The sequence below is a fragment of the Epinephelus fuscoguttatus genome, linkage group LG14, assembly GCF_011397635.1.
Source record: "Epinephelus fuscoguttatus linkage group LG14, E.fuscoguttatus.final_Chr_v1".
NCBI lineage: Eukaryota > Metazoa > Chordata > Actinopteri > Perciformes > Serranidae > Epinephelus > Epinephelus fuscoguttatus.
Window position 1 is genome coordinate 27149861 of NC_064765.1, and position 20269 is coordinate 27170129.

The following is a 20269-nucleotide window of genomic DNA, read 5'->3' on the forward strand; positions in this document are numbered from 1 at the left end:
TGTTTTGAGCCCCTGCCGCGTATACGTGATTAATTAAGGATTGACGTCTGTCGCGCTCCGTTAGACTGACACGTCGGCCAGGGGCCCAGAGTAGGCTGGCCTGCCTGCCTGCCTGCCTGTCTGTGTGTATGCAAGTGTGTGAAGGAGCGGGAGGGGAGCCTGGGGAACGTAGTGTAGAGTAGAGCAATGAGGGGGGCACATTGAGGGACGAGGCAACATTCTCCAGCTTTTGTTGTGGTTCTGTATAATGCGTCGGGGGGGCCAGAGCCAGGCTGGCCACTGAAGCATGCTCAAATTGGCCGGAGAAAAGAGTCCTCACGCCACACAATAGAGGACAGCCGCACGCCTGCTTAACATAAGAAAGTGGCTCTTACTCTCCCCCCTCCTCCTTCCTCTCTGCTCCTACCCACATCCCCCACCCAGAACAAGGAAAAAGCATATACTTTCCAAAACCATCATACATATTTATACATTTCTTTTATCTATCTACTTTTCATGCACTAATTTTTCAATTAGCCTACATGATTAAAGTAGCCATTGCTACAGGCTGGTCTTCAAACCATCTAATATCTTTGTGCAGTTAGTTAAACAAATATCTAGTTTTGGTTTTTATATATAGTATGTACTGTACTTTTGTATCTTAAAATAATGTACCTTACAGGTCGATCATTTTATTTAGACTACCTGTTTATCATATGGGCCTTAAACAGCCGTGTTTTACAGACAACGGGGGATCCCAGTGTAAATCCTCCAGATTAAATTCTAAGCTTAGAGAAAAAAATGACAGTTCCCTCAGAGGGATGCTCCCTCCATCTGACAGAGTGCCAAGGTCAGGGCTATTGTCCTGGTTGTCATCCTCTGGTCACTGGTCTCACAAAGGCATGGCCATAGCACAATAGCAGTAATCTATCTAATAGGGCCACTGTCTGAACTGTTGGAGTTAACAGCATATTTTGTGAAGTATAGTGGTGTTAAGAAAACACATCTACTGTGCATATACACTTAAAGGTGCTGTATGTAAGAATGTGGCCAAAACGGTTACTGCACTCAAATTCAAAATACTGCCACGAGTCATGCCACCCCTGTCCAGCAGATTCAATGTTGCTGGACAGTGGCACGCTGGAGACTGATTTGTTTGCCCACGGGCGGCTGCCGTGGCAGGGCCTCGTCACTGCGTCCTTGATCTTCGGTTTTCCAGCGGACTGTTTGAGCAAGTCCGGCTTCTCTGCTGCTAACGCTGCTGCCGGGATACAGCTGAGGAGGACCGGCTGCTAATGCTGTGTACTGGGACACTGCTAATGCTGCTTGCCGTGCTGCTGTAGCTCAGTCGTAACTGTAACTGACGCTGAGACTCTACTGACTGTGTGACTGGTAGACGGCAGTGGGTGGTGCAACAGGCCAAAACACAAATTCAAAACATAAACATGATTTGCGGACCGTAAAATTTTTTTTTTAAATGCGAATATTCTGGCTGTACTATTGTTGTCGGTGAGATCAGTATGTTATATGAACATTATTCCTTAGTCTCTGTGACATATTAGGAGGATTTTACGACTATTTGCTTTAGATTTCTTACATATAGCTCCTTTAAGGCACCAATTAATTTGGCATGCACTGACATATAACATGCCAGGTACAGGTGGACAGACTAATACTGGCCCCTCCTCAATTTCAGTTCATCTTTTACGTGCCAAAATAGAGGTTGAAATGTGACAGTTAACCCTTAAGCCACAAACATGGTTGTTGATTAAACCTCTCATCTCATAGTTATGCAGGTGGCTTATATTCCTTCCTCACAGCTCGAGAAGGGAAAACCCCAGATATTCAGAGGGATGATAGCAGTGTTAAATTGCACTAGGAGATCTGTCCAAAACTAAACTGGAAACGTCCATGTTGAGTAACTGAGACAAAAAACTTACAGAGAGTGACGTAATACTGGCCTGAATCATGTCCCCCCGGGGACCAGCAGGTGGACAGAGCATGATTTCCCCGAGATGAGGCCAAATGGAAAGGCCTGAGGTGGCTCTATTCAGAGTTACGTTAATGCACCTTTTGTTGATGCAGGGGGCCATTCCTACTGCCAACGCAGAGCCACATGTGGGGCTGTTTTCCCATGTCTATACACACACACACCTCAAATCAGGTTCCCTCTACTTACACATACAATAGAAAAACACTTTGCATTCTACATTTGTGGCTTCCTCTAAAATGCTCATTTCAGGCAATCAAGCAACAGTTTGTTGCATGCTAATTACCTCTGACTGCACTGCACATTATGCTTCAGAGGTCAATTACCAACAAAATGAGGGTAAAATGGGCCCTCAATCCTAAAGCTCTTCCCACCAATTTTCCACGTGCAGTGCATCACGTTGGATTGCCTCTGCGTGTTTATTCTATTCCTCTTTTGTTCACCTGCATTCCCTGTTTACCAAAGCTTCAGGTGATTAATGTCCCAGATAGATAGGTGGTACAGTGTGTGTGTGTGTGTGTGTGTGTGTGTGTGCATGTCCAAGAGACAGAGAGAGAGAGATTGTGCGTGCGTGTGTTTGCTAAGGTAGCCTTCGGTTCAGGCTGATGTTTGAACTGTCCGATTTACACAAGTTTATGGCCAAGACGGCAGGTGTTTCTAGCCTGGACCTTGCCTTTGTACACAAATATGCACACACATGTCTCAGATAAGAGACAGAACAATCTTTCTGCCTCACTGAGACGATACATTCTCATACCAATATGTTTTTGGTTTTCAACTAAAATCATTTTCCTGCGAATGAAGAGTAAAAACAACCATTTACCCTCTAAATATAGCATGGAAAACCTGTTACGGGCTTTCTATGCTCTTGGCATTGCATTGTACATACTTGAGCACTTTGTGCAGAGCGCTCTGCAGTACAGCATATGTCAATGTTGAAAGAGCACCCATCTGCCACTGAGCCACCCGTACCTCAGCAAAACAATACCTTGTCACCTACTTTAATTACAGGTTTGCTTGAGTGTGTATGTGTAGCTCACGAAAGTTGAGGTCTTTTGTTCTTTCTCTTTTTTCCTCTGTGAGCAATCCATCTGCTGCCTCCCTCTCTCTCCCTCTCTCTTTCTGTCCTCCTTTACCACTCTGTTTTTTTTTCTGTCCTTTAGTGACATGTACTGTTGAGTGCCTTACTCTCCCCAACACACTTAAAATGCTTAGCCTACCTGTTGGAGGAAAAAGCTTTTCCTCTGCCATGTGGCTCACATGGTGGCCCATTTACCAAATATTTCTGCTTCCCTCCACCCACACTGAGTCCATGTGCTCATACCAAATGCAAAAATCCCATCGAACTATAAACATACTGAAGAAGTGTTAAGCTGTTTATTCCTGTATCAAGTCAACTCAGTTGTTGATGGCTACCAACTATTACAGTTTGCCTCCTATTAACATTTGTGTGTGCATGTTTTTCATCAGGATATTTTGAACACCATCATCCGCTCCTGCTCTCCTCGTTTTTTCTTCCTCGGCCTGCCGGGCTTCACCATGCTCATCGGAGATTTCATCACTGCTGCTGCCTGCGTTCTCAGCTCTGACTCATCGGAGGTACGCACACACTTTTAACATTCAGATTTGTCATGTGAATCAAACTGCAATTTACAAGTGTTTTCAAGGACTGGAAAAAGTGTTTAGATACTAAACATGTTTAAAAGTTTTTCTCGAATGTCACTGAACATTTTCAGAGCTACTGTTAAAGGGGACCAATTGTGCTTTTTGTTATTTTCTCTCATAATTCAGTATATAATGCTACAATGTCAAATGTCTATATTAAATTTGGCAAAAGTTTTAAACAAATATAAAAGTAATACCTGTGAGCAAAAACCTCAGGCTTCAGACTGTTGTGAATACTCTGTTTCCAACGTTTGGCTACAAGGTGATGTCAACTTGTGACTGATTTCTTTATATGGTCGTCTGCTCCAGGCACACTCATGCAAGTGTGCGTAGCCTACACTGCTACATGAAGCTACATGCTAACCTTAGGGAAACATGTCAAATTTGTTGCCAATGTTGAACATTTCTGTCTGATTTCAGGTCGTATTCCTGCTGGAACGTGTCCAGTTGTGTTTAGAAGCTTTTATTGGTGATTTATTTTGCAGTAGAAAGTCCATCTATACCCTGTTACAGTTATTCCTTGACTGCAATGCTGGTGTAGAAACGGTGGGATGCAGAAGACCCAGAGCAGACTGGGCTTTTTCAGGAGGGGGGTTTAAAGAGACTGGCCTAAAACGGAGCATATTAGACAGGGTGAATACATGTGTGTGCAGCCAGCACAGACAGTATGAGGAAAATAAAGTGAAGTGAGTTTGAACATTAAAATGTGTAAACATGTTTTAGTAGGAACCCAAAATACAAGTATGAACCAGAAAAGGAGCACAATTGGTCCCTTTTAAACATGCAAAGAACTATTTGTTGTGGAACAAAGAAGAAAGAAACTTGAACAAAATAAAAAAAAAAACTGAATTCCTCCTCATAGCTGCTTATCATCAGAAACTATTTCATTCATTCTATTAATAACAATATGCCCCTGTAATAATGATTCTTATGATTATAATCTTAATAATCAAGCCTTTTTTGACATTGAAAAGTTTAAATTGTTTATAGGAGTTTTAAAGGAGAATCTGAGGCACGAAATAATGTATGAAACTTTTTTCATGTTTGGCTAGCAAGAAAATCACTGTCTAATTATCACTGAAATTAATACTACAAATTATTTTTGCAAAATATTGCCATACAATTTTTCACCATAATTATTCTTCCATCTTTGGTTTATAAATAATTTTAATGCACAATTGTCATACAGCACATTGTGAAATTTACATTTCTTCAATCTCATATTGCTATACCTGTTGCCTATAAATAAACCTTAATTTAAATTTAGAAATATTTAACTCAGAAGCCTACAGAGAAGCAAAAAGCCATTAATTACTAATCAAACAACTATTAATTACTAATTGAACAACCATTAATTACTAAATGAACAACCAAAAAATGGTTGTTCAATTAGTCAAGACAGTTTGAACAAACAAAATGTTTCATTAAATGTTGAGAGTGTCACATTTAAAGTTAATATAACGCTGTCATGTTTGATTTATTGTGGACATGAACATGTTTGCAGTCATTGCAGTCATTACAGTCATTAAACACAGTAGCACTGTCCCCTCTGCCATAAAACAAATGCAAACAGGTTGATCGTTGAAAGTTCTATGCACAGTCTTTAGGATTGTGAGCTGATGTACATTCACATGAACACAGGTTTGTGACGCAAACATTTTGCATGACCATGGCCAGAGTTGGATCACTGAGCAGAGACTATGTTGTTGACAGACCGATAAGATAACCAGATTGTTAGTGTGCATAGATATAAACATGTTAGTTGGTGTGGACTGTCTCTTACTTTTCTGAACTGTATAATATGTCAAGAACAGTGCACAAGGACGTTTATATGTGTTGTTTCTTACTGTTGGGCAATCTGCTTCAGAGCTGCATCCACCATCCATTTAATCAGTCATTTTGTTGTCCTACACCCACCATGTGTCAAGAGATACTGTCAAGCGTCAACAGAATCATGAATAAAGACACAATTAATTCTGCTGGATCACGCCAGTCCCTTTTCCCCGGATAGCAGCCTTCTTGATTCTTGGAAGTGGGTAGCTTTCGGGAATAAACGTTAGCCTGTTTTCTTTTTTTCTTATCTCTACCAGGCTCCAAGGATGGAGGCTCAGACAATCCTGGGCTCCCTTGTGTGTTTCCCCAACCTTTACCTCCAGATTCCTGTACTACAGAATGTGCCTGGCTCTGATGACATCATTGTAAGCAATGAGGATATCAAGGTAAATGGTCAACATGTGCCATATCGGATATATGTGGTACAAAACTGCTTATTGTATATTTTAAGTGGATTAGTCACCGGCACTACGAAGAAAATATGGAGAAAGAGCCTTGAATATTTCTCATAAAGAATTATTCCATTTGACAAGTCTTATATTACAATTAATGCCACTACATCTGTGCAAGTATTAAATGAACTGAGTGGCCTACATTGTCATTTGAGAACACAAAGTAAACTTAACATGTTGTCTTTGCTGTTCAGGATTATCTGGTCAACATCCTGCTAGAGACGGCAACAAAGGAACACTGTGAAGGAGCCAGGTATGATATTGGTGATGCCTTTTTTTCCTCATGTAAGACTGTCTATACATCAGAAAGGCAAAACGATCCAGCATCGCGCAAAGACATCAAGAGCGTACGCAAAGGAAGCTGAAATATGTCTCCAAATTTGTGCTTTAAACAAACTGGTTTAAATTAATAATGCTATGCTGAAGAGACCAGCATCTTATCATCACCAATGCTGTGTCCCCCTTTGGGGAAAGAAACACTGTAACATAAAGAGAAACAGGGAAATGCTGAGTTTTCACACTGAGATTTGGGGCACGTAAGATACATGAATATTCACAGTCACTGTGATAAATTGTTCAGTGATGCTCGTTACAGTTACTGCTAAAAGAAAGCGAACGTTCACTTGGGCTGTAGGTTGCTGCAGTAACTTAGAGTCGAGCAGCATCAGACTATGGGCTCCAGCTAGATCTCAGCATAGATCAGATGGTTAGCTGTCAACAGGTTGGTTATTTACAGACAACAGTTGGTCCAATGATATCTGGTGAAATGTGCATATATGTGTGGATAAGCAATATCCAGCCCCTGCATTGGGTCAATGATCTTCTTCATCAGGGGAAGACTGAAGGGACATGATGGTGACCAACCTTATTTTACTGAGGTATCACGAACGCTCAGATTCAGGCAAGGTAGTAGATATGAAGGGTTCATTCTAAGCTTTACATGACTATAAACTAATGAAAACATAGTTAAGCTTGTCTTTTATTTGCTCTGGTAGAGTTGTCTGGTCCCTCTCCCGTACACACAGATTTCCAGCCGACCCAGCTTTGGGTCAATCACAGCCATTTATCTAACATGGAGTGGGTTCAATACACTAACGGACAACTTGTCGAGTCTTTGTTCTTAATGCAAAATACGTGATAACGTCATTTTTGGCTTGTGGTAGGGACACAACGGCAAACATAAACCTTGCTAAGTAAAGAGGAGCACCATTGAGGCGTTTTCAAAAACAACGAAGATGGCTGCAGCCAATATGGAACTTTGTGTTTACGTTCTGTTTCCCAACCCCGACGGCAAAAACAGAAACACTTGTTCATGCTACACCATCACAGCTCATCTCTGCACACTGTAGTCTGTTTACACTTGCCTGTCGCTGAGCGCTACATCACTGTCGTTCACACATCACATCTGTCGGTTGGTTGTAGGTCTGTCCAGTTGCGTCTAGAGGCATTTTGGTCCATGGCCAGTGAAATCGAAAATGAGCTGAGAGGTTCTAAATTAATTCACATTTGTGAAATGGTCCGGTGATGCAAGGCCAGTTTTGTGAATACATTTTGGAAAATTCGAAGTCTGAATTAACATAAGCTTTCACCCTGTCATTCAGGTGCATTGCTGTGTGCAGTCTGGGTCTGTGGGTTTGTGAGGAGCTGACGCAGAAGAACATCCACCACCAGGTCAAAGATGCCATCAATGTTCTGGGAGTAACACTAAAGGTCAGTGACCCTCTGAGGCAAGGAAGCTAACTTGCTAACTTGTGTGTACAATATGATTTAGAGAGTACAACTGCACTTTTCCAAAAGCAATTGAATCACAGGCTGTGTTGACCATTGCATCTGTAGCCAAATATTCTGAATAGAGTAAATTACTGTTAGTTAGAGCGTCTTTAAACACATTGATGCAGGAAGCCTGGATTTCATCAGTCTGTTTGTTCATTTTACCATACAAGCCCTATAGTGTATTAGCACTAACAAAAATGATAGTTGATTACATAAAAGGACTGCAGGACATTTCAACATAGCGAGTGGACAAAAACTGTGAGAATAAAACATGTCCAGTGATGTTACTCATGTGCATATTTTGGAAGAGCCCTCTTTTCTCCCTGAGTGAAGAGATGCAGAGAACCAGTGGTGGCAATTTTTTGTTTTTTTGTGGGGGGTTTTTCATGGAAAAGGGTTTGGGGCGGTGGCGTAATTTCCAGGCTGCTCGCTCTCAGTAGATGTGGGCCAATTTAAGCAGCTACATCTCCCAGCTTCCTGCTCGACGACCCCCCCTTCTCTAATGGAGCAGTAATCACTCCCCTGTACAACTTGACACACAGACTCAGCCAGCCCCAAAATAGAGGGTATAGGCTGTGTGGGGGATCTAGGGGGAAGAGTGGCACTGAGAGTCTCTTTTCTAAAAGCAGGTGCTGAACTCTCAGAGCCCCTTTTTGTGTTTGGCCATTTCTGCACTCCCCACATTGTCTGCCCTTGTTACATGTTGAGAGGCATTCAGCTGGAAGAAATGGAAAATTCTATTTCTCCACAAAGAATTTCAAATCACTAAAGAAATCCACATTTGAAAGAAAATTGTCAACAGCTCAATTCTTTCCTGCAATGAGTGTGGAGAAAATGAGCCATGGTTTGGAGTGGAAATGAAATTATGCTGATTACATGCACAGTAAGTGAAAAACTAAATTTATGGGAAATCACTCTGAATTTTGTCACAGTCAGTGAGTGCCTGAACTTTTTCCCCATCTTCGACCAGCAGTGTCTCTCTACCTTTTATGAAGTTTGGTATTTTGGTGACACAGATTTAACATGGAACTAGTAATAAACTAGATTGTAAGTGTTCCCGTCCAAGAAGTCTGAAAGACAAATGTACCTGTGACAACACTGAAGTCTGGAAAATGGAAATCGATAAATGTTCTGGCTCAACACATCACAGTCAAAACACTTTATATTATTTCTGTACTTGTATGTTTATATGAATTTATGTCAGTATATATTTTGTCCTGGCTGTAAATATAGCATCAACATCAAAGATGTCATACAAAATATTTTTATAGTTGTTTATTCAATTAGCATATGAAGTCAGTATTAGGGACCGTATCCACCAAGGTGTTATTTCCTGAGGCCGGTATTTTCATTTTTCTATTCTTTGCAATGGGTGCACAGCGCATCTAGGCTATGCAACAAACACCAGCAACTTGACAAGGCGTTGAGTGTCCATTCTGCACTTAGTGCTGCCCGTTTACTATTTTTTTTTTTTTCTCCTGAGGACTGATAGTTGGAAATTGTTCAACTTTGGGTAAAACGTCCAATCACAAGGATTGACAAATACCACGAAGAGCAACTGTAACATCCTACATGTACAAATGCTGAACAACAACAACAACAATGGAGGAGAAATATGTTATATACTGTATATATATTAATGTATGTTTCCTCTCATGAACATAGACTGACACGTTCGTCCTCTGTCTGTACATGCTTCAGCTTTCCCTTCATCCTTAGCAAGTACTCTGCCTTCTACCAACATTTTTATTTCTGCGTATATTCCATATCTTAGCAACCAGATGCCACCAAAGCATCTTACTTGAAAAAATGCTGTGCCTCTCAAATGCTCCCTTCTTGGCGGGGAAAAGAACACTTTGGTAGGCAAAGGGCCTTAGAGTCATGCATAGCTGAGTGTACATATCAGATATTAATAAATTTATATATTGCACAGATTTTATCCTAATTAAATTACTCAACATCTAAGTGGTTAAAGACTTTGTTCATACAGTTATAAAGTTTTCATCATCGCACACATCTGTATAATTTGTTAATGCCTTTTTTCACATTGCTTGCCAGCTTGCACCAATTTGGTTCCATGAAGAAAGCAGAAAAAAATTAATGAGAATTGCCTCAGAGTCAAGCATTTTTCTAAACAGCTTTTGTTCATTATAGAACAAGGGAGAATGTCTCTTGATAAAAATATTATTAGTAAAACAAGAAAGCAAGAATCTGTAGATGTAGAGCCAAGAATATCTTCACTCAGCCAGTCAAGGCAGTCAGAATAAAAAGCCTCAAGAATTATAACGTGTAACAGAAACTTACTGATTTAACCTCAAAATCCTCTATGTCAATGCTGCTTATAATGAAAGGAGACAAATCCGTTGCACCGTTGACCGCTTCTTGTCCTGTCCTCCTATTTGTTTGTCTATCCAGTTTGGAAACAAAGCAGTGGCTCAAGTGGCCTGTGACGTATTTCAGCTGCTCATCTCTCACTGGGAACATCTCCAGAAGTTGGAGCCCACTCTACCTAAGAAAATCATTGAGGTAACATACACACACATGTGCACTCACACACGTACACACACAGTTAAACTGCCAGTAGCATTAGAGGCTTGTGAGAACATATTAACAGTAAGAAATTGAGTGAGAAATTATTATCAAGTCACTTAAGCTTTTAAATGCACGTCTTACATGAGTCATTACTCATGTATATGCATACTCTACATCCCGTGGCATCACATCCATTTTAGCACGCAGCCCTGACTCAGCTGATGAATAGGAGTGTGTCATCCAATTATCTTTCTCCTTGTTTTGTCCCAACACAGATCTTTGTGGCCACAATAGCCTTTTTGTTGCCAAGCGCCGAGCACTCAACAGTGGAAGCAGACAAAAAGGTACATGTTGGAAAGGAGGGGGACATGAAATAGCTGAGATCTAAAGGCCCTTGATCTATCATGTAGGAATGGTGCATTTGCAGAGGAATGTTTCTGCTGAAGTGATTTGTTCTCTTTTCCTCCAAACCTCTCTCTGTCTCTGCTTTTTCTGTATTTGCAGTCCTTATCTATTAACTGTTGTTCCTGGAAACTCTCTAGCTCTTTTTTTTTTGCTGTATCAACATTGTTTGTTTTTATGTTTGATGACCACTCTTCTTATTCACTTCCTTAGCTGATGGTATCACTGCTGCTCTGCCTGTTGGACTGGTGCATGGCCGTTCCTTTGAGTCTGCTGCTGGAACCCATCACCATGCCTTCGCTGGAAGACCGCACATCCCACAAGGCCCCGTTGCTGGACTACATCTACAGGGTGGGTAGACTCATTTACAAGTTACAGCAGACATTTTGCAAACCTGAAGAATGGCAGCTTTTTACTACTGAGTGCATCCCAATATCCTCTGAAACATCTATAGTGTTTTCCCCCCAGACACAATAACTCCAGCTTTGACACCCCCACCCCACCCCCACCAAATGGGCTTGCCACTTTAATTAGACTCACCTCCACCGTGACCTCATGACTATGCCTCATTTAACATTATAGTGGCACAACAGCATAGAAGCACCCACCATAGCTGACGCATGTTGTTGGTATTTATCATCTGCAGAAAACCCCTGCAACTTGCTTTGTAGTAGCATTTACTGCATTTATTTAAAACAGACAAAATATGCAGTATTCAGTTTAATTCTCCGTATTTGTCCCTCTAGCACTTTTATTTTATGGCCTGACCCTGAGGATGAGGGCCAAGCTTCGGGCACAAATGAATGAGGTATTATTCATTCCCTCCTGTCTGGGCAGATGCGGTCAACGGCAGATCTTTGTAAGGATGTCACCCCTGATAAGAAATGGTCCAATTATTCAAACAGGACCCTTTGTCCAGTTGATAAGCTCAGGCTATAAACGCTTGTCCTGGAGATTTGAATGGAATATGTCTTAATATGAGAGCGACTGCAGCTGCTATGAAAGCAAAGACAATTAGGCGTGATTGGTTGTCTATCAGCACACAAAAGGCATGGCCCCTCTGGGTTTCGTTGGAAATAATATATTAAGCAAGGCATCACAAGGTGTGACAGTATTAATACAATATCAAGACCGAAATCTGTACATTTCAACAGATAACCTTGCCCGCTAATTATTCTCCATACCAAGCAGAGAACAGCTTCCCTAATAGAAAACATCTTGCTTTTATTCCATCACTGGCCAGTGTCACTGACAGGGTAGCAGGGGTTGTACATTTATTTTTCATGCTTCACCTTACTTTAATTACAGTTTTTATCATTAAATACCGAGCCATCACACTTCAGCACAGTACGTGTACCCTGCTAATAAAAAGGTTGTCATCATGCTATTTGTCCTGAGATGACGAGAAAAGTGAGAAAAGTTATTTTTTGGTGACTAACAGCATGCAGATCGACGTAAAAGGCAACATCGCATTAGACTTCATTGGTTTGCTGGAGTTCTGCTCAAGCTTCTCCATCTGCTCTCTCAGCCTGCCTTGGCGGCCAGCTGCACCACCCCTCTGTGTGTGTGTGTGTGTGTGTGTGTGTGTGTGTGTGTGTGTGTGTGTGTGTGTGTGTCTGTGTGTATATATGCGTGAGAGGGAGAGAGAGAGGGAGGACAGGTACATTTGTGCATGTGCACACCTGTGTTTCTCTGTTTGCATTGTTATTATTTGGTTTATGTGTGTGCATCAGCATATTCATGTCTCCATACAGTATATGCCCCTCTAACTACAGTATGCTCAGTATGCTTGTCTCACTGTGAGTTACCTTCCAGGAACTGTTGCTATGCGAAGTGCAGTCACTTAGTTGTCAAGCACAGCTGTGGTCCCCCCCCCCCTCCCTTTTTTTCTGTCTCTCCACCTCTCCACAGAGGAAGCTCTTTGGGGCTTTGGTGTAGCAGCTGTTTGGTTCAGGTCTTTTCAGCTTCAAGCCTCCAATCCCTCCCCCCATGCACCCAGAGGTCTGCTTGGTAGAATCATCCACATACTGTCTACATTGCCCCACACAATACTGTTTCAGATGGCAGGGCCCAGCCTGCCTCTCAGAGCGTCTCTCAGCCAAGTTTGAGCGTGTGTGTGTACTGAATGGGATTAGCCTTTGCATGGCTTTACCCAAGTTACTCTACTCTGAATAAGAGGCCCCCCTCATTTGCATACATTAGGCATATGTCTTCACCACTCACATGCGGCACCTTACCTCCACTCAGATTATACAGTATACAGGTGTGTTTGTGTGTGTGGCAGACCGTGCATGTTTGTGGTGGGAGCCGAGCACAAGGATAAAGTCTTAATTAAATCAAACAGTGTAAACCTGTCCAATGGCTGTAATCAACTGCCCCAGTGCGCCTTATCTAGCCCTGCCAACGGATGCTCTGCCATCTGTTATGTAGATCGATACACTCACACATCACAGGAGAAATGGATTAGTGGCAATAAAGACCCTCTTTTCTCTCCCTCTCTCCCTCCCTCCCTCCATCGCCTTATGATGTAAATGGAGCATATATTCCCCTTTCATATGCTCCTGGATCATGTCAGTCTCGAGCAGGCCTGCAGGAGTGTCACTGTGCATCGTCTCAACAGACACCACCATTATCTGGCAGGACGATGTCTTTGCACATCAAAGTTCAAGTTCAGTCATCAAAGTGCCCATCACTGTCATGAGGTAGAAAAACTACCCAGGCACACTTAATCTGAATCACGAAAGCCTTATTTCCACCAAGGAGTCGCATTCAGTTCATTAAAATGGTTATTTTTGCGTTTCCATTGTCGTAAGTTGTGTAAGGCACCAGTAGAACTGTTCCATTCTGTCCCGTGGAGATAGAAACACTCTAGTTTTAAGTATCCCATTGACTGTGACAGATTCAGAACACTCGAGCTTGTTCTTTTTTGTTGGCATGCAAACTTTTTTCGTGGATTATTAGCGAGGTGCTGGCATACCGCTGCATCACAGGGGCGGCGCTGGCTCACAAGGTAGTGCAGGTCGTCCACAAATCAGAAGATCGGCATTTGATCCCTGGCTCCACCAGTCCACATGTCGAAGTATCCTTTAGCAAGACACTCCTCCTTAGGGCTGTGCCATTGGTGTGTGAATGTGTTTGAATGTTAACTGAGTAGCAGGTGTTACCTTGCACGGTAGCCTCAGCCACCAGCGTGTGAATGGGTGAATGTGACAAGTGGCTTTGAGTGGCTGGAAGACTAGAAAGGCGCTGTGTAAGTGCAAGTTCATTCCATTTACCACCTGTAAAGAGTAAATACAGCGAGAGCTGGATGGAGCAGTGACAGGCTGTTACTATCTCATAACAACCGCGTCTACATTTAAGAGTACGGTCTTGGAGAAGACACACAGGTCTACTAGTTGCTACATGTCTGTACAGGTTACGCACCAATTCTAAGGGTACTATACCAAAAGTGTTTGGTGGAAACGCAGCTTAAATCCTACGTTTTTGCTCATGTTCATCAGGTGCTGCACTGCTGCGTGTCCGGCTCCAACCTGCACACCCAACAGAGCCACTACCTCCTCAGCTTGTCAGACTTGTCCACTGACTATGACCTCATGTTGGGTCAGGTAAAGAGCTTCGAGCCACCACCTTACCAGACAACCACCACGGACTTCGGCAACCTACTCACCGTAGCTGAGGGTAAGGGCATGATGCCATCCTGATGCCTCTTTTTACAACCCACTTTGTGGAGGATTGCACTGGGCTGGCAGATAAAATGATGATGATGATGAATTATTGGGTGCATAGTATGTGTGTTTATGTATGCATGTGTGATGGAGTTCAAGTGAAGGTTGGCAGCTGTCAACATCCTAGCTTAACCCCAGATGACTATCTAGGATCACTTTTTTGACACACTACTTCATCTCACCTCCTACTGTGCTTCTGACAGACCACAGAGACTTATATATTCCCCCCAAAAATCCAAAAAAGGATTACAGGGAAAAGCACACTCTGAGTAGCCCATCCATTTGGAGGCTCTCCATTAAATGTCAATATCTTATTAAAAGTATGAAAAGGAAATCAACCATCACTGGGAATGGAATGTTCGCATTAGTACTCAGCCCTAGAGAGAAGACCCATTATGGGGTTTAGATAAAAATGCCATATTTTTTTTTTCTTCTTTTTTTGTGACCTTGTGATTCCATTAGGCAATGTATTCCTCTCCCTCCCTGATGTCCTCAACTTCCGAAAAGTCCTTAGAGCCCAAATACAAAGTGTAGCCTACTGAAACAATGTAAGAAATTTGAACGGTAGCTTTTGCCTGGAAAATTTCACCACACCTCTGCTTTCTGGTGCACAGCTGCACAGATTCTTAGTTGAAATAACAAAACACTATCAAAAGGGCAAACCAAAGAGTGCCGGCCTAGTTATATTCATGCCCCCACCTCATATTGATCAAGTCACATCAAAGGGCTAGTGCATCTCTAATGCGGCTTGGCCTGCTTTCTAAAGAGCTTTCTCCACTTTGATGGGGGATGATGGTATTGATAGCACTGTCACAATGCAGGAGTGCATCTTCTTGTTTTTCCCACATCACTGCAGAATAAAGCATGGCACGTCTTTCACTTGGAAGTAAAAACCTGTGCATTTACATAAATGCAATTCACTGAGTAGAGTCCTATTACGCGGCCTGTAAAGATGGTGGTTCTCATTAGCACTCAGCCAGTCTCAACGCTTGTCCATTGTAAGACGACTCAATGGGCTTTTCAAAGTTGTCTCTCATGATTAGATGCTACCTACTTAGAGATGTGCTGGCCAAGCTATTGTGAGAAATGAATAAAGTACCCCTATTAGTAATCATAAATGAGATTTGGCTTTGTATAAAGAGAGCTAACAGAGATGATAGCATGTCTACACACAAATGTGGGTCTTTTGAAATATGGTTTGCGAAGTGTGCATTGGACGTATAATAAAAAATAGTCCCATGGGCAGCATTATTCTAAACCCATCAGTAACTTTAACGATTGACCACGTGTTACACTTTCTCATGTGTATTTTCCTCCAGAGATGGTCTCAGTATTTTTATCTTCTTGCCCTTACTCTTCCACCAGAAAAGCGACGTCGGAACATGGAGCTGATTCCGCTGACAGCGCGGATGGTCATGACACACCTAGTGAACCATCTTGGCCATCATCCACTTAGCGGTGGCCCAGCCCTTCTCCACAGCCTCGTGAGCGAGAACCACGACAACCCGTACGTGGAGTCGTCCGAGCTGTCCTCCGAGGTCTTCAAAAGCCCCAACCTGCAGCTGTTTGTCTTCAATGATAGCACGCTGGTGTCCTACCTACAGATACCTTCGGAGACACCCACTGTGGGACAGCCGCCCCAGCCTTCATCCCAAGTGCGTGTCATCGTCCGGGACATCTCTGGCAAATACTCGTGGGATGGAGCAATGCTCTACTGCACCACCCAGGAAGACTCTGGTGATGTGGGAGTTTTTAATGCAGTTGACCGCCCTCTTTCTGCTACCACTACTATCACTCACAGCAGAAACCAGCCCAGCTCTCCAACAAAGGGACCGTACAAAAATCACTGCTCAGCCTCGGACTCTCTCTCTGACTGCTGCGAGGAGGACGAGGTTGATATTCTGGATACACTTTTGGAAGACCTGGGCCACAGCAGCCCAGAATGTCTGCCCCAGCCACAACTCAGGCTCAACCAGCCAGCCCCTTCACCCCATGGCATGAACCTAGAGCAAGAGAACGCCATACTGGAGGCCATTCTGCGTCAGACTCAGCAGGAAGAAGAGCAAGTGAGGAGGTGGGATGCTGATGTAAGCTTTCGGGCCGCCTGCCAGAGGGAACCCTCCCACCAGGAACCAAAGGCTCCTTTCTACTTCTGTCGGCTGCTACTTAATGACCTTGGCATGAACTCTTGGGACCGCAGGTACACTACCATCTGAAATTGGCTGTAATCAGTGGCCTGATTTGCACTGTAGTAGATGGAGAACGAGGCAAATGGAGGAGAGTGTGGTTGGAAGAAGTCATACAGGAGTCTGTTGCTTATTTCTTTATCATTCAGTCTACAAACCACATCTTAAATGTTAACAGTATGACAGAGAAAATTACACACACAATTGTGTTTGAATCCCTGCAGCCTTAATACTGTTTTTGAACCCAAGTTACTACCTTTATCCTCAAAGTAACTCAGCTGTTAGTTCGTTACACAAAGAGAGAAAGAGCAAAGTTAAAAGCCTGCTGGAGTCGCGAGTGACTTAATCTCCTCTCCACAGGGTAAAAGTGCCCAGCTGTTTTCACTAAGGTCTACCTTGCAGAGCCACATCTTTGCTGTGCTTCCCCGTAAATTAAAAGCTTACACCTCTTAATGGTGGTGGTGCAATGTGCACACAGCTAGTAGGAGATTGCTGTTTGCACCTGTGCCTTTTGCCTTTGTTAATCTTGTCTAACAAACAAAACTTTAGTTGAAAACAGTTTTGTTTTGTTTTTTTGTTGTTGTTATTTATTTTTTTATTTTTTGACAATTTGCCAGGAGATTATACCACTTTTTCAAATGCCCATTGTTGCTGTCAGTATGGCAGTTTCCTGAATTGTGTTTTTATATCCAGAATTGAAAATATCACTGTTCATCGAGACTGTTTTTGTCAAACAGGAAAAGTTTCCATTTGTTGAAGAAAAACTCCAAACTCTTAAGGGAACTGAAGAACTTGGATTCCAGGCAGTGGTAATAACGTTTATAAATTTGATCTTGACTTTTATTTAATGTGTACAAATGTATATCTATCATCAAACTGTCACAGCAACTCTATGGTAAACCTGATTCTACAGAAGTGACATTAACTGCGGTTATAAATCATACAGTTGCTCCAAGCAGATTATATTGCCCCCTCCTTCCATTTCTCCCTGATGATCTTTCTAATTTGTATCATCTCCTGTTGATCACAGCCCTGAAGTCTCCCCCTATCACTCTTGCTGTCCCGCTCTTACTGTGTCTGTCTCAGTCCAATCAATAAATACACCACATATTGCTAATGACAGGAGCTTATTAAAGATTTCCTTCAGGACTGGACTTCATTCTCCCAGATGGCCAGACTTGGTTGGGCAATATCAACCTGTGCGCAAGCATGCAAAATGCCCTAAATCTACCCCAGCATGATGTACTGCCATGGCAACAGGGAAAGTAGACTGGGGCCTTTGCTGCCATCCTTTTTTAAATCATGTTAGAGCTGGAGAGATAGTGGGGGGAAAAATTGCAGACAAACTTGTTTTTTCACATTCTGCTCTCCCGATTTTATTCAGCAACTCAATTACGTTTACACACACAATTTACATTGATAAACAAGGTGTAGTGTTTTGAGTCAATGGATTCATATTTCAAAGCATTTTCATCTCAAGTGACCGGAGTAGTGAGAAGCTTCTCAAGTTGCATTTATAAAATTGGCTGCCGCAGTTGTTCTTTTTAATATCGGCTACTGTGTGTTTTATTCTGTAGTCGAGAGACACACAAGATTGCCGTGTTCTACATTGAAGAGGGCCAAGAGGACAAGTGCTCCATCTTGTCAAACAGCGCAGGCAGCCAGGCATATGAAGACTTTGTGTCTGGACTGGGATGGGAGGTACCGACAACCACACCCTCAAATCAGCACACCCACTGTATCCATAGATGGAGCCTAAATATGCACATGCTCACACTCAGAACACACTAAACTGTGCACATATCCCTTAGGTGGACCTGGCCACACACTGTGGCTTTATGGGCGGCCTCCAGAGGAATGGCAGCACGGGTCTTACAGCTCCTTACTATGCTACCTCTACTGTGGAAGCTATCTTCCACGTCTCCACTCGTATGCCATCTGATTCTGATGACTCTCTCACCAAAAAGGTAAAGAAAAAATCCCTGTTTTTGTCTGTTTGTAACTTGTGCTTTGATAAGGTTTGGCAATTTCTGTCTGTCAGTGACATTTGGATTATTGTAATATGTATTGTATTTCACCTCGGATCCAGAATATGTCAAGAATGAGAAGAAAATAATGCTTTGCCTGTTTGATGCAGTGAAATGGCTACACAGTCCTGCCTGCCCATAGCAGTATGTTGTTGTAGCCTTCAGCTCTATGTTAAGCTGTGATCAGGAGGTGTGACTCCAGAGTGCGGGCATTGATTAGTGACCCTGGCCAGGCAGGCCTGAGGAGTAGAGAGTCGCAGGCGCGTGAGTGAAGAGAGGGCATGTGCCGCTGCGGTAATGACTATGATTCTGCTAGCCCCTGCCCCCCTCCCTGTGTGCTGTGACCAGGGCCTGGATTCAGCCATTAGCTCTCCCTGCTAGGGCAGGCGCCGGCCGGATGCCGGCAGGATCCTTTTATCCAATTCCTGCTGCCGCCACAGGAGCGATCGATTGGGTTCTGCAGTGGGATTCTGAGCCGTAGTGCACGAGTAGCAGTTAGCACGAAGAAATGAGCCGCAAGGCCCCTGCCCGAGCTGCCAATCTTCTCATAGAGTACCCTGCTGAGAAGGGAAATTCATCAGGCTCTCCTCATATCCAGCCCCCCCTCCAGTCCTCCACAGACCTTCCCCCTCTCCGTTTCACAAATAACCCCCTGCTCATTCCGAACCCGTCGTGAACCTGTGCTTAGTGACTGCAAAAATTAGTTAGTCTGAGTGAAGACTTTGACTTTGGTTGGCCAGAGTGAGGCGCTGGAGGGGCGACCATGCCCAGAGTGGAGTGTGCTGCCACTCTTCTTCCATTCATTTCACGGGAACTTCTGTAATTGCTCATGCTCACCTTGCACAGATCTCCACACCAGCCACAGGCAGCACAGAAATTGGCAGGCTGGCTGCATGCATGGATGCGTCAGAAAAAAAGATGGCAGGGCAGAGAGAAAAGAAAGTGGTATGAAGAATTGGATTGAGAAGCGGGCTTCATCTGTGTCCAAGTAGGATGTTTCCCTGTCAATTTAAAAATAACACTTTTAGTCCAGCAGTCACCCACTTTACTGCCTGTAACTATAGAGACATACTGTGGGGGAGCAACGGATGGGGGAGCTCTCGCTGGGCAGATTGCCTGTTTGAAGACGATGGAGGGTAAAGAAAAAAAACAAGCTAAACCAAAAAGAAAAGAGGGAAAACCATGAATTCCTCAATCCAATTGTGGGTTTTAGGGCAGTGCAGGCTGCAGCAGCAGCAGCTGGCTTCAGTAATGCGGTTATAAAAGCGACCTGCAGGGTTGGGGTCAGGCCATGTAGACCGCGTGCGTGTGTTATGTGTGTGTCTGTGAGAGAGAGGGAAATAGACGGGTGCCTTAGCTATCACATTCACCCCCAGGCACCGCAGCTTAACTGGGCTGCTGCAGGTTGTTTTTATAAGGAGCCTCTTGTGTTCTGGGGTCCTCTGGTCTGCTGTCTTCGTGTGTGTGAAGCCCATTGGCTGGGTGCGAGGTCAAAGAGGGCTAATTGGACAAGAGCCTTTGACTTGAATCACATTTTATAAAATAAGTCTCAAACATTTGGATGTGATTAACAAGGGAGTGAATAGATTGGTGTAGAAAATGATTGACTCGAGCATAAGCATCCTCATTAAACTTGTGATTAAGCTCATCCAAATGCTAATATCTTAACCCAAATTAACATCCCGGTGTTGATTGTCTACCGCAA

The 20269-nt window shown here is 43.2% G+C and overlaps 1 protein-coding gene across 6 annotated transcripts in view; it reads left to right on the forward strand.

Moving 5' to 3' along the window:
- The window catches only part of ralgapa2 (Ral GTPase activating protein catalytic subunit alpha 2), a 110564-nt gene that overhangs the window by 51343 nt on the left and 38952 nt on the right, over positions 1-20269 (forward strand). For all 6 annotated transcript variants that reach the window (XR_007450846.1, XR_007450847.1, XM_049595357.1 and 3 more), the window contains 12 exons: positions 3440-3568; positions 5725-5853; positions 6114-6172; positions 7521-7629; positions 10108-10218; positions 10500-10568; positions 10840-10977; positions 14127-14304; positions 15717-16551; positions 17275-17346; positions 18115-18238; positions 18349-18504. Coding sequence is in view for 4 of the 6 variants with exons in the window: in XM_049595357.1 (XP_049451314.1) it covers positions 3440-3568; positions 5725-5853; positions 6114-6172; positions 7521-7629; positions 10108-10218; positions 10500-10568; positions 10840-10977; positions 14127-14304; positions 15717-16551; positions 17275-17346; positions 18115-18238; positions 18349-18504 (2109 nt within the window). In the remaining 2 variants the exon portion in view is untranslated. The remainder of the gene's footprint in view (positions 1-3439; positions 3569-5724; positions 5854-6113; positions 6173-7520; positions 7630-10107; positions 10219-10499; positions 10569-10839; positions 10978-14126; positions 14305-15716; positions 16552-17274; positions 17347-18114; positions 18239-18348; positions 18505-20269) is intronic.